Source organism: Pinus tabuliformis, chromosome 6 (assembly GCF_031772625.1).
Source record: "Pinus tabuliformis cultivar Carrire ecotype Pingquan chromosome 6, CPIR1, whole genome shotgun sequence".
Lineage (NCBI taxonomy): Eukaryota > Viridiplantae > Streptophyta > Pinopsida > Pinales > Pinaceae > Pinus > Pinus tabuliformis.
The window spans coordinates 319,806,265-319,823,357 of record NC_142292.1 but is presented as its reverse complement, the minus strand read 5'-3'; the positions used below and the strand labels follow the sequence as shown (position 1 = coordinate 319,823,357).

Below are 17,093 nucleotides of genomic sequence, written 5' to 3'. Positions count from 1 at the left end.
CCCTTGAAGATTATCCTCTTCTCTTGGTTGGTTTGGCATGACAAAATATTGACCTGGGAAAAATTACGCAAGAGGGGTCACAATGGTCCTGGACGGTGACCACTTTGTCAATATTCCATGGAAATATGCCTTCATCTTTTCCTCCAGTGTACGACTACATCACAAGTTTGGTTTCGGGTTTTACAGTAACTTAATCTTCCTTTTCCTTCTGTTTATCTATGTCTTGGTGGGTGGGTTTCGGGGGGGGGTCAATACAAGTCGATTCCATTATTCTTGTTTCAGGAAATATGGAAAGCACAAAATATTTGCATTTTTGAAAGAATACCTGTGAATATATTCAGAATCTATCTAAACATAGAGACTAGGATGACCACATAGATGGGTAGCACATCGGTAAACAAAGACTTACACATGTGTCACTACTCTCCACACATACAGTTTCTGGCAGGTTTTTTTGATGGCATTGCATAGGATGGCTCTTGTGGCTGTGGGGCTTGGCTCAGAATTTGCAACAAAACGCATTACAAACTCTCTTGGAACGGTGGACCCGGTACTAATTCCAGAGCTTAAACATTGGCACTCTGGGGACTTCTCTGGTTTGCAAAGAGGAGACTTTTGGACAACATACATATATATGGAGATTCAAAGTCTCTCATTGATGGCATTCAAGGACACACAAACTTTGCCCCCCTAAACTTAAGTGGTTGGATGAATCATTAAAACTCTTATGCTCTCATTTCTAGATTCACTCCTCATCACATTTACTGGGAAGTAAATATGGTCGCAAACGCTCTTTCAAAAGAAGGTCTTGATTATGTTGATGGGGTCCTGAGATACAGGTATATTGAAGACGACATAATCTGAGATGATGAGATAATCCTCCTCCCATAGACTATCATGTGCTTCACATGTTTAGCATATATATCCATTTTGGTTTACTATGAAGTATGTAGGTTTACTTAATATGCTCGAAGTACAACATATGTTCCATTTGGGCCTTTTTGATGAGAAATATTAGATGAATATGCATCATTATGGTGGTATGTCTTGAACATATCTCTAATATATGTATTGGATATTATATTTTAATACATTTCCAATGATTTTTTCTCTAAAACAATATCTAAATCAACAATAATTATACAAAATTAAATTATATAATTAATATTTTTTAAAGTTTCAAATTTTACCTTTTAAAAATTATAAATACATTTTAAAAGAATTGGCCTTTCTTATATTTAATTGTTTTAATCTTATTTTTCTTAATAATTATAGAGAAAATAAATAATATAATTAAATATTTTCAAAAAAATTAAAACTAAATCTTAATCTACATACTTTGCTTCATCTTGCTTCCCACTAATTGTAAACTTTGGTATAATCCGCAGATACTTCTATTTTCTTTAAATTAAATTACAATCCGTATCTATTGTGGTCGTTAGACGAAGTCACAAGGCACATGGAGGCGATTTATTATTTAACAAGGTGTATAAAGCGATATTAAATCATGTCATCGCGATTTTATGTATTAATATACAAAATTGAACAAAACTTAAGCTTCTTTCCCAAGTAATTCTGAACATTTGTATAACGTAAGCCTATATGTAAGCCTACTTACTTTCCATTATCTTCTTTCATATCATTTGTACGCTATATAAATTATTATTATTTTAATTCAGAGACAATTCGTTTTCGGAGGGAAAAAAACAGAATAGATTATATTAAGTGAATATAATGGTCGTGAGTACATTTGGGCTGCTGTCGAGCCGAGCATAAACATAGCAGGCAGTTGTTCAGAGTGTTTTGTTGAGACAAATGCGTATGAGCAGTGCATGATATGTGAGAAAATATTGATGAGGGCAATATTCCGCGGCAAACCGGCGGAGGAGATGGATCCAAAACATAGATAAAAACAGATCCGCAAATGCGAAATATGATGAAGAGCATCAGCGAAATCAAGTTGGCGATAAAAGTAAAGAACTGTTCCCATAAAGCTGGTGTAGATGATATAGCAGGAACAAAGAGTCCAGCCAGCTAGATTAATTCAGAGAGGCCAGAGAGCCCAGAATAGAAGGAAGAATGGAAGCAAGCGGCAGCCCACAGTCTTGGAAAATGCGACTGTTCCTCCACTTCCAAATGTACCAGCATGTGAAGATGAAGACAGCCTGCCAGTTGGGACGTTTTGAGGCCCACCATGTGAAGGCTTCCTGTACAGAAGAGAAACGCATGTGAGGAAAGCCATAGAGCAAGGAAAGATCATACCAGATGGCCGAGGAGGCCGGGCAGCAAAAGAACATATGGAAGTTCGTCTCCAGCTCCGTAAGGCAAAGTTGACACCTGCCCGGACCAGTCCACCCTTTCTTTTGCAGAACATCCCATACTAGGTTCCTGTTGGTGAAGAGGAGCCAAGAAAAGAGAATGGTTTTGATGGGGCAGGGCGCCTTCCAGAGTTTGCTTGGAAAGATGGAGGGGAGAGGGGGCTGTGTAGCAATAACGACAGAGTAGAGGTTCCGGACAGAAATGGGGCGGATGGTGTTATCAGTAGACCAGATGAGATTTTCTTTGGTACCTAGTTGGAGGATCCCACGGCCTGTGAATCTGGCAGTAAATGAGAGCCATAGGGGGCGGAGGGCGGGGGGGATGGCTAATTGAAGATCAGATTTCCAGAGGGGTTCGAGAGAGGACCAAGAATGGATAAGAGTATTCCATGTGAAAATGCCTCTGGAGTGAAAAAAGGAGAGAAGTGGTGGAGGGATGAAAGATTCTAGGTTGTATAAAGTGGGGTCTATGCCAATGAGGACGCTGGAGCCAGAGAAAAAAGTCCATTAGGCTCGGATCCCCAATTCAGAGACAATTCGTTATTTATCAATATTTTTAATTACGACATAATTCATTATTAACAACATTTTATTATGCAATAATATGACTTAAATGAAAACTGAAGAAGTCTTCTCTCATTTCCCAAGTAATTGTGCACATTAATGTATCCTCGTTTATGTTCATTTCCAAGTAATTGTCTGTTATATTATTTAATATTATATTATAATTCGTTTCTTATATTGGTAGGGGCGTGGGGGTTGATAATTCATTATTTAACAATTTATAGGTCAAGACATGACCTAAATTATATAAATGTATTAATGTGTAAAAATGAATAAGAATTTGAAACCGTACCGTTGTTATCTGTCTCCCGGGATATCTTTGGAGTGAGGTATCAATAGGGGTAAGATAAGCTTTGTTTTTATTTATTTTTATTTTAGAGGAACTTTCGATTGGTTTGACACGTAATTTGAGGAAGGAGGATGCTACTTCAGGAGAAGTAGTGGAAGCTACTGTTTGTAGGCAGCGTGTGGGTTCACTCATGTACTTGGAAAACACACAATTGGATATGTGCTATGCAGTTAACCAGCTTAGTTAAGTGATGGTTAGGCCTACCAAGTTGTATTGGAAGGCAGCGAAGCATGTGTTGAGATACCTCAGGGCCACTTCTCAATATGGATTATTGTATAGACAGACAGAGGGAATGAAGCTTCAAGGCTTTACCAATGCAAAATGGGTAGGGAGTCCATCCAACATGAAGAGCACATTAGGAGGGATCTTCAGTATTGGGTCAACGACAGTTTCTTGGTACAACAGGGAACAGAGATCGGTTGCACTCAGTTCGACAGAGATAGAGTACATGACTGCGAGTCAGGAAGCATGTGAGGCCATCTAGATGAGGAAAATCTTGGGTGGTTTGTTTGGTTAGTAGATGGTTCCAACTGTGATTTACTGTGATAATCGGAGTTGTATCAAACTATCTAAAAGTCCAGTTTTTCATGATCGGTTCAAGCATATTGATATTCGATATCATCATCTTAGAGATTGTGTATTGAGGTAGATTATGTTGTTAGAGTACATTCCCACGAAGGAGCAAGAGGTTAACATTTTGACAAAGGCATTGTCAAGATGTAAATTCGAGTTTCACAAAAACATGATCGGGGTAGCAGATAATCCCTTTCTTGTTGAGAGGGAGTGTTGAGAAATGACAAGAAGAAATTCCAATTTAATTTGTCCTTGAATTAAACTAAGAAATAAAATCGAATTTTATTCTCATAGGAACTTGCAAATAGTTAATTAAGTTTAATTAACTTAATTAGCTTAGGAATTTCGAGTTGGAAGTCTTTCTATAGTCATGTATATGTTATCCCTAAGTTTTAGGAGTCTAGTATGAGTTTAAATTGAGTTGGAAATTAGATCACTAAGTTTACTGAGTTAAGTTAAGTTAAATTAATTCCAAACTGTTTGTGGAACTAATAGAGAGTTAACGGTTAGTTGGTGCACTAGTGCATCCACAAGTGTCCCTCTAGTTAATAGAAGATTCCCTCATCAGAAACTCATGCATGTCGATTATGACAAAGACCCAATTGAGACGAGAGTGTAGGGACAATGTACTATCAGTGGTATTATTTAATGGAGTGTAAATATCATGCATACATCGGAAATTGATCGAATGTTTGGATTGCGCAGTTTTGAAAGCATGAATTCCCTTTAAATACGAGCTATTCATCCTAGAATTACGCAAAAGATTCAGGGCTTGGAGACATGCATAATTGGTTGTGTTGGCCGAGATCTAGCTTGTGAGCTGATAGAGTTGAGCATACTTCTGCAGAATTGTTCTAGAGAGAATAAGCTTTGTATCTTCACTCATATTTTTGATATATGCAAGACAAATAGTGGGGCTTTGAGCAGTGGCTTTCCCCAGATACATCTTGTGTTATGTGCCATTGATTTGTCTTCTTCTTCTTCATATTATTTTTGTTGATCTATTGGCTTTCGTTGGTTGAAAGTAGAAGTAGATTCTTGTCATGCTCTTTAGTAAATTGCATGAGCTTGTAAATCTACAAGATTTTCTACACTTAGATCTGGCCCTATGGGACCTATCCATTGCTCTACATGATACGTGCCCCCCTATTTGAACACATGAAATCATGGATCGAAGAAAGGTAGGGGAAAGGTTACCAAGTCCTCTACTGGAAAAAAAAAAAAAAAAAAAAATTAATAATAAAATAAAATATTAAATAAATAAAATCAGCCATGATGTGCTATGGGATCATGTTATCGGGCTTCAAAGTAGGCTTAAGTTAGGCATTGGGTTTTCGCTGAGATGCCGGAGAAGAATATATAGGTTTGAATGAAACTAAAGTGGGCTCCTATCTTGGTTTACTCTCCAAAAGTTAGCATGTTGATGAACTCCTGGTATAGTTTTCAATTTTTACACAGGATGATGGTGATCGATTCACTGGACTCCCTAGGTGTAGGGTCATAGTTTCCTACAGCTAAATAAATGGTATATTAGATTTAACCCACTATTGGATACCCCGAACAATGATTTTGTTTGTGTTAAATTTCTAGGTTTCCCGCTCAAATTCTGGACGTGCCAAGCCTTGGGAAAAATTGGAAACTCTATTCGTCACTTTATCTACATGGATCCTGATTGTGTGGGAGCTCAAGACAAGCGGGTGGCATGGATTCTAGTGGAAATCAAACTCTCGAGTTGTCTCCCTGAAAATGTTGATTTAGCTTGGGGTTCGATTAGGCTCAGATAATGCTTGGATTATTGGTGCATTCTATTTAGGAGTCTCCTTTGTCATCATACGGGGCACCTTTTGGATTGATGCCCTTGAAAGCGGTCGTTTCTCATTGATGGAATGTGTCGTCAAGGTGGAAATGGTCATATGGAATGGGAGCCCTCTGATAATCAGTGACGCCACTCTGGTAAAGATAATGCTTCTAAGTTTGGTGAATCCACATTTCTTAATTATTCTTCACATTCTTCTTATTTTGCATCTCCCTCCTCCTCTCCTTTTCTATCATTTGAACAACTAGCAGGGGTTGATTATACTTCTGAGCATGCAAGGGTTTGTATGCTACCACCTTCTCTCGGTGGGATTCCTGAATCTCCTCTTTCGTTGGCCCTTCCTCCCTTTTCTGGTTCTCCCCCAACTTTTGAGCCTCTTGTGGATCTCCATGTTTCTCCTTGTTTCCCTATAGGCCCTCCTCAGGGATCGACTTTCCTTGCTCCCCTCCCCCCCCCACTAACTAGGCATTCCCTGGAGTCGGTTATTGCCCCTCTCCTCTCTCCGCTAAAGATTCGATTCATGATTCCTCTCCCCATAACTCGGTTGGAAGTGATATTGATTTCTAAATGTTAAACCCCGCAATAGACTTGTGATCCTTAACCATCCATAAGGGTAGGGTTCAATCCAAATCCCCTGTCATTAGTCCCAGTTTCACTCTGAACATTACAGTTTGTAGACGGGGAGGCAAGGGGAGCCTACAATTTAGGGGTCTATCGTTGATTATTCCCTTGGACTTTGATGGATCCTTGGATTTGTGAGATGTCCCCATTCTCTCGACTATAGACTCTCGGGAACTTATAGTAGTTGTGCCCACAGCAAAGATTCCCTTATGAATATTCTCTCCCTCAATCTCCATGGTCTAGGGGATGGCACTAAACAATTATCCCTGAAGCACCTAATCCTTTCTATTTGAACCTTCATCATTCTTATCCAAGAGACTACGGACGATTTTGTCAAGGTTGTTTCATACTTTCTTTCCATTTGTCTTGACTAGCATTTGGTGGCTGTGAGTTCTTGTGGACTATCGGGCGGCCTTGTGGTGCTGTGGGAGCCTAGGTGGGCTAGTTTGTGTGTCCACATTTTTTTATAGGAATTTGTTTGATAGGAGATATCCGAGGGATCCCATATCATGTTAATATTCTCAATTTATATGCCCCTTATAGTGATAGAACTATATTTTTGGATTAGATGGAGGCGTGTGATATATTAAAAATAGTCTCAGTTATTGTAGAAGGGGATTTCAATGTGACGATGTCAATTCAAGAATGTTGGGTAATTCAATGTCATAGAGACCTTTTCGCTAGTAGATTAAATTCTCTAATTGCAAATCATCATCTTGTTGATATTTGTCCTTCTCCTCTATCTCCTACTTGGAACAATGACAGAGTTGGTGAAAAACATTTTGGGAAAATATTGCACTCTTTCTTTGTCCATGAGAACATTGTGGAATTTTTGGGCAATATGAAGTCCTGGGTTGAATAGACTTACCTCTTATATCACCTCCTAATTGCACTAAAATGGAGAAGGGAGAACGAACGATTAGGGATCCCTTTCAAATTCAACAGAGTGTGGTTAGAGGATGAAGATTTTAATATGATGGTTATTTCCACTTGTATGTGAGTGGATATGGAGTCGAGGATAATGGCTATGCATATGATATTATAGAAGGCTAATATTTGGAAGAGCAGGACCAGGACTTAGGAACGAAAGAGAAAACATCATATGATTTTGAACTTGCAGAAGATTTTCGAGGAAATCTCTAGTCTTGGAAATTCCATGGAACTGGCGACACATCCTCAATTACTCTTGGATCGTTTGAAAGAGATGGAGGTATGGAAGAAAAATATTCTTGAGATTCAAGAAGCCACTTGGCGCCTCAAGTGTAAGGCAATATGGCTTCGGAAGGCTGATTGGAATACCTATTTCTTTCACCACTATGTGAAGCAAAGAAGTAATAGAAACTCGATTGGGCACATTGATTTTGCTAATGGGGATAAGATTTATACTACTAGTGATATTTCGAGAGAGGCAGTCTCATACTTCAAAAGTAATTCAAGACTTGGATGGGGGTGGATATTGAAGATCAATTATGGGGGAGGGATCTTTATCCTTTTATGATCGATGAGGATTCAGACAAGGCTCTCTTTCACCCTGTTACAACGGAGGAGGTTCTACAGGTGTTGAAATCATTTTTGAAGGAAAAATGCCCAAGTCCATAAGGCTGGATGGTGGAATTATTCATCCATTTCTTTGATTTGATGGTACAAAGCCTTCTGGATCTTGTGGAAGAATCCATCACAATAGGTCATATTACTCGAGCCATAAACGCCACCTTCCTTGCTCTTATCCCTAAATCTTCATGTCCTCGCTCCTTCCTAGACTTTAGATCGATCTCCCTCTGCAACATTACTTTCAAATTAATTTCCATGGTGATCGCAAGGCATATTATGAAAACCGTCTTTATTCACATTTCCTAGGAGAAATTCAAAATTTTGAACAATTTCTTGATTTTTTATGCCATAGTCATGGTTCAGGAATGTATTCATTCCATTCATACTAATAAGCTAGAATTTGTTGTTATGAAGATGGATTTACAAAAGGTCTGTTATTATGTTGATTGGTCTTTCTTACCCCTTATCTTGTCTAAAATTGGGCTCATTGTACACAATGTCAAGTGTATAATGACATGTGTATCCTCGTTTACATGTTGTACTGATCAATGGTTATCCATCGAGTTTCTTTTGGGAGGGCAGAGGATTGAGATAGGGTTGTTCTCTTTCGCCCTTGCTTTTCATTCTCGTTATAGGTGGTCTTAGTATGAAGATTAAAGAGGGGAAGTCTTTGGATTTATTCAAGGATCTTAGATTATCTAACAGGGTGATCATTATACATTTGTTTTTGTTGATGATATCCTTACTTTTGGCATGGTATCTTGATCTTAATGAATTTCTCTTCACTATATCGTTTTGCGTTATGGGGAGGCATTTGGACTGGTTGAAAATGGTCGTGGTCGTAGGGTGGAAATAGACCTTATAGTGGGTATTTTTGGGGTTGGGACCATTCCACTAGTTGATGGATTCACCTACCTGGGCTTCATATTAAATCCAAATAATTATAGGTCAATAGACTGGAATTAGCTCCTGAACAAATTTAGGAATCGATTGAATGTTTGGGGTCATAGGTGGCTATCTCTTGGGGGGATCTACACTCTCATCTAGGTTGTTCTTCAACAAATTTCTATCTTCTGGGCTCACCTATTTGCACTATCGTTGTCAATTGTCTTGAAGATTCGTTCAATATTATCTCATTCCCTTTGGTCGAGAATTGGAGAGTCTCATAAATATCATTTGATTCAGTGGGAAGTGTTAGCTCTACTGAAGGTCTTTGTTGTGGGCCATTTTGGATATGAAAGTATTCATATGGGATCTACTGATTAAGTCTCTCTTGAGGGCTACACATGGAGAGGGAATATGGAAGGACATCTTCAAGACAAAGTATCTGAAGGGGAAAAACATCACTGATTGGTATATAGATAGAAATATTATCAACATAACTGATTGATATATATGGTTGAGTTTTATCAAAGTGAAACATTTGTTTTTACAAAAGTTATAATGGTATTTTGGCAAAGTAAATCACATTTTGATTCTTAATTGGGATCGATCATGTGATGGGCATCAATTCATCTTTCCAGATATTAGAGCACACATTAGATGTTCTACATGCCAGGGGTTACTTCTATATGGATTAGGTTATTCGAAATTGGAGTAGATGATGCCCTATATGGAAGGAGGTTACAGAAATAGGTTTGGAATGATAGTGTGCGGAAGATTGGTATGCATTCTTAAGAGATCTTAGACAGGCGGGCCTTTGTCATGTGGAGCAAGGGGACTATCTCACCTCGAGCAGAAAACTTCATCAGGGATCTTTGGTGGTTGTGGACATATACAAGTATATTATGTGTACAAAATACAATTTGACAAACTCATCTTGGTTTCAAAAGGTGTGGAAGTGGAGGGTGCCCTTGAAGAATATCCTCTTCTCCTAGTTGGTTTGGCATGACAAAATATTGACCTGGTAAAACTTACGTAAGAGGGTTCACAATGGTCTTGGATAGTGACCACTTTGCTAAGATTCCATGGAAACAAGGCTTCACCTTTTCCTCCAATGCATGACTACATCACAAGTTTGGTTTTGGGTTTTACAATCACTTAATCTTCCTTTTCCTTTTTTTGATCTATGCGTTGGTAAGTGGGTTTCGAGGGGTGGTCAATACAAGTCGATTCCATTATTCTTGTTCTGGGAAATATGGAAAGCATAGAGCCTTTGCATTTTTGAAGGAATTCCTATGAATATATTCAGAATTTATCTAAACATAAAGACTAGGATGAGCACATAGATGGGTAGCACGTCAGTAAACAATGACTTACACATGCATCATTTCTCTCCAAACATACAATTTCTGACAAGTTTTTTTGATGATGCTACATAGGATGACTCTTGTGGCTGTGGGCTTGGCTCAGAATCTGCAACAAGACACATTACAAACTCTCTTGGAACGGTGGACCTGATACCAATTCCACAGTTGAAACATTGGTACTCTGGGGACTGCTCTGGTTTGCAAAGAGGAGACTTTTGGACAACCAATACATATATATGGAGATTCAAAGTGTCTCATTTATGGCATTTAGGGACACACACACTTTTCCCCCCTAAATTTAAGTGGTTGGATGAATCATTAAAACTCTTATGCTCTCATTTCTAGATATCACTCCTCAACACATTTATTGGGAAGTTAATATGGTGGCAGACGCTCTTTCAAAAGTCTTAATTATGCTAATGGGGTCTTGAGATATAATTATATTAAAGATGGCATAATCTAAGGTGATGACATGATCCCCTTCCATAGACTATGATATGCTTCACATGTTTACCATATATATCCAGTTTAGTCTACTATGAAGTATGTAGGTTCACTCAATATGCTCAACGTAGAAAATATGGTGTATTTGGGCCTTTTTGGTGAGAAATGCTAGATGAATATTTACATCATTGTGGTGGCATGACTTGATTAGAAATTTTAAAACTAAATCTTAATCTACATACTTTGCTTCATCTAGATTCCAGTGATTGTGAACTTTAGTATAATTTGGAGATACTTGTTTTTGTTTAAATTAAGTTACAATTAGTATCTATATTGGTCGTTAGACAAGGCACATGCGATTTATTATTTAACAAGGGGAAGAAACCGATATTAAATTATGTCATCGCGATTTTATGTATTAATATACAAAAATTTAAAAACGCTTTATCTTCTTTCCCAAGTAATTCTTAACATTTGTATAATGTAAGCATATACGTAATCATACTTACTTTCCATTATCCTCTTTCATATCATTTGTACACTATATAAATTATTATTGTTTTAATTTAGAGACAATTCGTTATTTATGAATATTTTAATTACGAGATAATTCATTACCTACCCACATTTTCTTATGTAATAATATGATTTAAATGAAACCTGAAGAAGTCTTATCTTGTTTCCCAAGTAATTGTGCACAATAATTATCGTCGTTTATGTTCATTTCCAAGTAATTGTCTCTTATATTTTTAATATTATGTTATAATTCCTATCTTATATTGGTCGGGAGTGGTGGTTGACAATTCATTATTTAACAATTTATAGGTAAAGAACCTGACTTAAATTATATAAATATATTAATGTTTAAAAGTTGAATAAGACTTTGGAACCGTACAGCTGCTTTCTATCTCCCGGGATATCTTTGGAGCCAGATATCAATAGTGGTAAGATAAGCTTTGTTTTTATTTTTCAATAGTGGTAAGTAAGCTTTGTTTTTATTTTTTTAATTTAAGGATCGAGTCGAAAGTATGTTTTGTTTAGTTTTTCCAAGACTCACATTACTTCAATCACTAAATAAATTTTTCAATTTTATATAGATTCTAGATTATTCAAATTCATTCAAAGTTAAGTAATTTTTTAAAATACCGTTATTTTATCAAATTTATTTAATATTGAATTTCTTTTTATGATTAAACATTCATATTTTATTAAAGAAAAGGGAATAATTTAAATTACAATTATATTATTATCACATATTATATCAGTGTTCAAATTTCATAAAAAAGGATTACCGGTGTTGTTTAAGCATCTTACCCACTCTACCGCACAATTCTTGCATTTTATTATATTAATATTCAAATTCAGATCTCCTGGAACAGAACTGTGCGATTTTGTGGGGACGCCTGGTAAAGTCCACCACACAATTCCGTCAGGCAAGTGCACGCTTAATCCCCGAAAAATTCGTTATTCTGCTACCGAACAGAGAAACATCTGAAAAGGATTGATCGAGGCAGGCATTTTTGGTTGCATGTGAGTTTCGTGGGACCGCAACGTGTTTAAAGGTGAAACCAGTAAACGACCCGTGAGCTTATCCCTTTTGTGCGTTCGGGAAAGGATGGCCCTCCCAGACGTGGGATCGACTCCCTCCGACACCCCATTATAAACGTTTTTGAGAAAGTGACGTGAAATTCACATTTGAACAGTTAGTGTTTGTATTTAAAAATATAAAACGATAGATTATATGTCGATATGAACTGTTTTTGTTTTTTAAATTGAATATTGGTATATTTTATTATTATTATTAATTACAAAATCCAAGCTGATGGTTAGGAAGGAATAATATATATTGTTATATTCAAATCATTTTCTCTAAATTAATTGATAAAATTTCCAATAATAATTTTCTCACTTCTATGTTTAAATTTTTTACATTTCCCTAATAGAATTATAAATTTATTATACTATTTATTTATTAATCATGTGATTAACTTTACGATGCTAATTAATATATGTAACATACTATTAAATAATATACTAATACACATAAATATCATATTATTTTCATATAAATAATTAATTTTTATGTAATATTTGAACCATACATCAATTTAATAAGTTAATTAATTATAGAATACTGTTCTCATTAATAAATTCTGAATAGTAACTAATTGTCACACCCATTCAGAAACATTATCACAAATAAAATAAAAAATGGCATATTCCATTATTCTTAACTTCAATAAATTTCACACAAAAGCCACAATAAACTTATAAAGACAATGCCTTCTCCCACTTCCATATTGTTTTCCCGGACTCTTCCGCTTCTAAGAAGACGCCTTCTGGTTTGATTGTTTATGCTTTGCAATAGCTTCTGCTAGCAATCATAGTTGAGCAGAGAGTATTTCATTCGTATTGCAGGCGAGCGTTTGTTAAATTGAAGTCATTCTTTCGTAATGGGGAAAGGCGGTAATTTTCTCGAAAAGAAAAATCACGAAGACAGTGTATCCTCAAACGGCACCTCGAGTCCTCATCTCCTTTCGCCTTTTCAGATGGGTCCGCTATTCAATCTGTCGCACAGGTAATTTACTATGTCACAATTTTCTAGTCTAGTTTCAGAGTAAGTAATTTATATAATTTTTCTGCAAAGCCAGTGAGCTTCAGGTACTAACTCATGTTCACGTACCTGCAGGGTTGTGTTGGCTCCCATGACTCGATGCCGTGCGCTCGACAACATCCCGCAGCCCTGCCACGTGGAGTTCTATTCGCAGAGAACCACGAGAGGAGGCCTCCTCATCACCGAGGCAAACGCAGTCTCGCAGCAAGCCATTGGGTACGCTCTCCTCATTAGCTACGCCATTTCTTTCAGTGATGAAATAAATCGAGAGTGCTTTGGCATGCAGTTTCTCCTGAAAAAATTACATTGATAATGAAAGACTTTTATGTAATGCTGTGCAGGTTCCCCCATTCTCCTGGCATTTTCAACGATGAGCAAGTCAAGGCCTGGAAAAATGTTGTAGACGCAGTTCATGAGAAGGGCGGCATCATTTTCTGCCAGATATGGCATGTTGGCAGGGCGTCACACACAGGTCTGAAATGAAAAAATTCTTTAAATTCTTCAAGAACACAAATTAGTGCAGATTTATATTCACTCAGCATTGTTATATGTTGCCAAATATGAAATGTAATTGGATGTAGCAATCTCAATGTTTTCACTTTCATTTTGAGTTTATTGTGGTTTGCGGATTCCTGGAATATTTTGAGCAAAGATTAAATGCGGATTTTTGAAATATTTTGAGCAAGATTATCTGGCTGTCTTTCCAATTTCAAAATATTCCTAGAATCCACAATAAAATCCAAAAAGTAGAGATACAACTAAAGCCCTGACAGATTTGGGATTAGAATGAATCTGTGCGCCAGAATTTAAAAAAAAATAAAAATAAAAATTATGCTGCATATTTGTAACAAATTTCTTCTTGTTTGCAGTTTATCAGCCGAATCAAGAAGCCCCGCTGTCCTCCACCAGCCAGCAAATTCCACAACGATGGACCATCTTGATGCCGGACGGCTCTAGGGCCGCTTGCTCCCAACCCCGTGCCGTCTCGACTGCAGAAATCTCTGAAATAGTCGATCAATTCCGCAGCGCAGCTCGAAATGCAAAGTCGGCGGGGTTCGACGGCGTGGAAATACACGGAGCTCACGGTTACCTGATCGATCAATTTCTCAAGGACGGCGTCAACGACAGAACCGACGAATACGGCGGAAGCATTGAGAACCGCTGCCGTTTAGCCCACGAAATTGTGGAGGCCGTAGCGGATGAGATTGGGGCGAAACGCACCGCCATACGGCTATCTCCCATTATAGACCACAATGAAGCAACGGACTCCGACCCTCTGGCTCTCACCCACCACTTAATTCGTGTCCTGAATCGTTACTCGTTGGCATATCTGCATGTCACTGAGCCACGCTTAACCAGGGAAGGCCTCAAGCAAGATGAGGCCGAAATCATGGACGCCGATCAGATGTGGAGTATGCTGAGAGGGGAGTACAGAGGGGGACTGATGCGGAGCGGGGGATATGTGAGAGAAAGTGGCATGGAAGCGGTGTCAAAAGGCCATGCAGACATGATATCCTTCGGCCGTCTATTCATTTCGAATCCAGACCTGCCTCTCAGATTCGCCATTGATGCGAAGCTCAACGAATATGACAGATCCACTTTCTACACTCATCATCAGGTTGCCGGATACACTGATTACCCATTTTACATCAATTCTCCTACTGCGAATGCGACGCCTTATGAAATATAGATTTCAAAACCAATGCAATTTTCTAAATGTTGCTCATTCTATTGCGCGGATTCACTTTCTATTCTAATTAAGTCAAGATCGGACGCATTCTTTGCAAATTATTTAAAAATACTCTTCGGAGACGGTTTGAGAGAAAGGGAAAAGACATGGTTTGCAGAAGAATGAGCGCTGAAAGAAGACAATGGCTCATAAAAAATGCTGGTTGTTCAGCAACTAAGGCTGACAGTTTTCCCTATTTCTTCACTTAATCAATCAGACGGATAACAAAGATCCGAAAAATATAGAATTTGAATAATGTTTCAAAATCTGACAGACAGAAATGTAGTCAATTAATTGTGTTAATGCTTGACACCGGATGAGGCATTTGTGTAGGTGCTATTTCCTCTGAATAGTTGCCGATCAGCGAGCATTGTTTGTACTCTGCAAAGCGCTATGATGGTCACATTGACCGCTATTCTTTGCAGGTCTGAGATACTGCGATTATAATCGTGCTCACTGCTCACTGAAGGAGAAATTGAAAATCGTGATGGCATTGAAATGCAGAGCTTGACAACGAAGGAAGCACGGACCTGCAGAGACGGAGGAAACACAGAGTACGAACCTAGGCGTGCAACAATGGAATAACCCCGAGTAAGAAACAGGGACTGCGGTTACCGGGTATCTCGGATGCAGCGGATTAGTGATTGCCAGCAGATGTAGAGGTGGATGACTGATACAGAGGACATGTAGCGGCAAAAATTGTATTTTTGAGATTTTATGATGTATTAAGATTTTAAATAAGAAATGCTTTTGTTTTATATTAAATTATGTTTATTTTAAAATGTAGTGGTCTTTTAAAATGAGTCCATAAGAAATGTTTTATATTAAATTGTGAAAACTAAAATTAATAGTTTTCTGTAATTTATATATGGAATGTTTTTTTCATTTAATTTATTTTTTCATCAAAATATTTTTTATTATTTAAAATATATTTTTGAATATTTTTTTATTGTCTAAAATATATTTTTAAATATATAAATAAATTTATTATTTTTAAAAACTTTTTATCACTAAAATTACACAGATTAAACAATTTAAACTCATTATTTTTTCACAAATCTCCTTTAAGTGAGCAATGAACACGATTATAATCGCAGTATCTCAGACCTGCAAAGAATAGCCGGTCAATGTGACCATCATAGCGCTTTGCAGAGTACAAACAATGCTCGCTGATAGGCAACTATTCAGAGGAAATAGCACCTACACAAATGCCTCATCAGGTGTCAAGCATTAACACAATTAATTGACTACATTTCTGTCTGTCAGATTTTGAAACATTATTCAAATTCTATATTTTTCGGATCTTTTTTATCCGTCTGATTGATTAAGTGAAGAAATAGGGAAAACTGTCAGCCTTAGTTGCTGAACAACCAGCATTTTTTATGAGCCATTGTCTTCTTTCAGCGCTCATTCTTCTGCAAACCATATCTTTTCCCTTTCTCTCAATCCGTCTCCAAAGAGTATTTTTAAATAATTTGCAAAGAATGTGTCCGATCTTGACTTAATTAGAATAATTAGAATAGAAAGTGAATCTGCGCAATAGAATGAGCAACATTATTGGGGAAATAGGGCGTTCCATCCATCAGAGGATCAGCGAACATGCAGTAGACCTAAGACATGGGAGATCCTAAGACATGGGAGATCCAAGTCTTCAGCATTGGCCAATGTTGTCGCCAAAGTTGCTCAGTGCCATCATCGTAAATTCAGGGAAGCTATTGAGATTGAAAGAAGGCCAATCAATCTCAATAGAGATGACGGCTGGAAGATCAGTAGATATTGGATCCCCGCCCTTTTTTCCTAATCTTTATCTTCCTCCCTCCTTTTTCATCTTCTTTGCTTTCGTTAGGGTTTGTCCTTATTGTTTTAGGCCTTTTCCGGTCCTTCTTCTTTTTATGTTAGGCGCTCTTGCTTTTTTCTTCTTCCTCATAGATATTAATTTGATCATAACTATTATATAAATATGATCGTAACTATTATATATTATTATTAATTAATTAATTAATTAATTTTTATTTTATATATATATATATATATATATATATATATATTTTTTTTTTCTCATTCTTAATTAATTTTACTCAGTTTTAGTTATAGTTAGCTATCCATCTTATTTTAGCATATTAGGACTATATAATTACTATAACCATCTATCACCTTAAATTATCTTATTAATATATTTATGAAAGTAAGGTCCTTTATCTAACTAATTTCCTTTAAATTTATATAAAATTTTAACCAACCAATAAGTTATCACCATATAAAATT

General features: G+C 37.0%; 1 protein-coding gene across 1 annotated transcript; it reads left to right on the top strand.

Annotated features, from left to right (window-relative positions):
* Nucleotides 1-12,787: 12,787 nt before the first annotated feature.
* Nucleotides 12,788-15,231, top strand: LOC149258584 (12-oxophytodienoate reductase 7-like). Its single transcript, XM_089415554.1, has 4 exons — nucleotides 12,788-13,063; nucleotides 13,175-13,315; nucleotides 13,441-13,571; nucleotides 13,969-15,231. The coding sequence occupies exons 1-4, from the start codon at nucleotides 12,939-12,941 to the stop codon at nucleotides 14,787-14,789; spliced, it is 1,218 nt and encodes a 405-aa protein (XP_089271680.1). The 5' UTR covers nucleotides 12,788-12,938; the 3' UTR covers nucleotides 14,790-15,231.
* The last annotated feature ends 1,862 nt before the right edge of the window (nucleotides 15,232-17,093 follow it).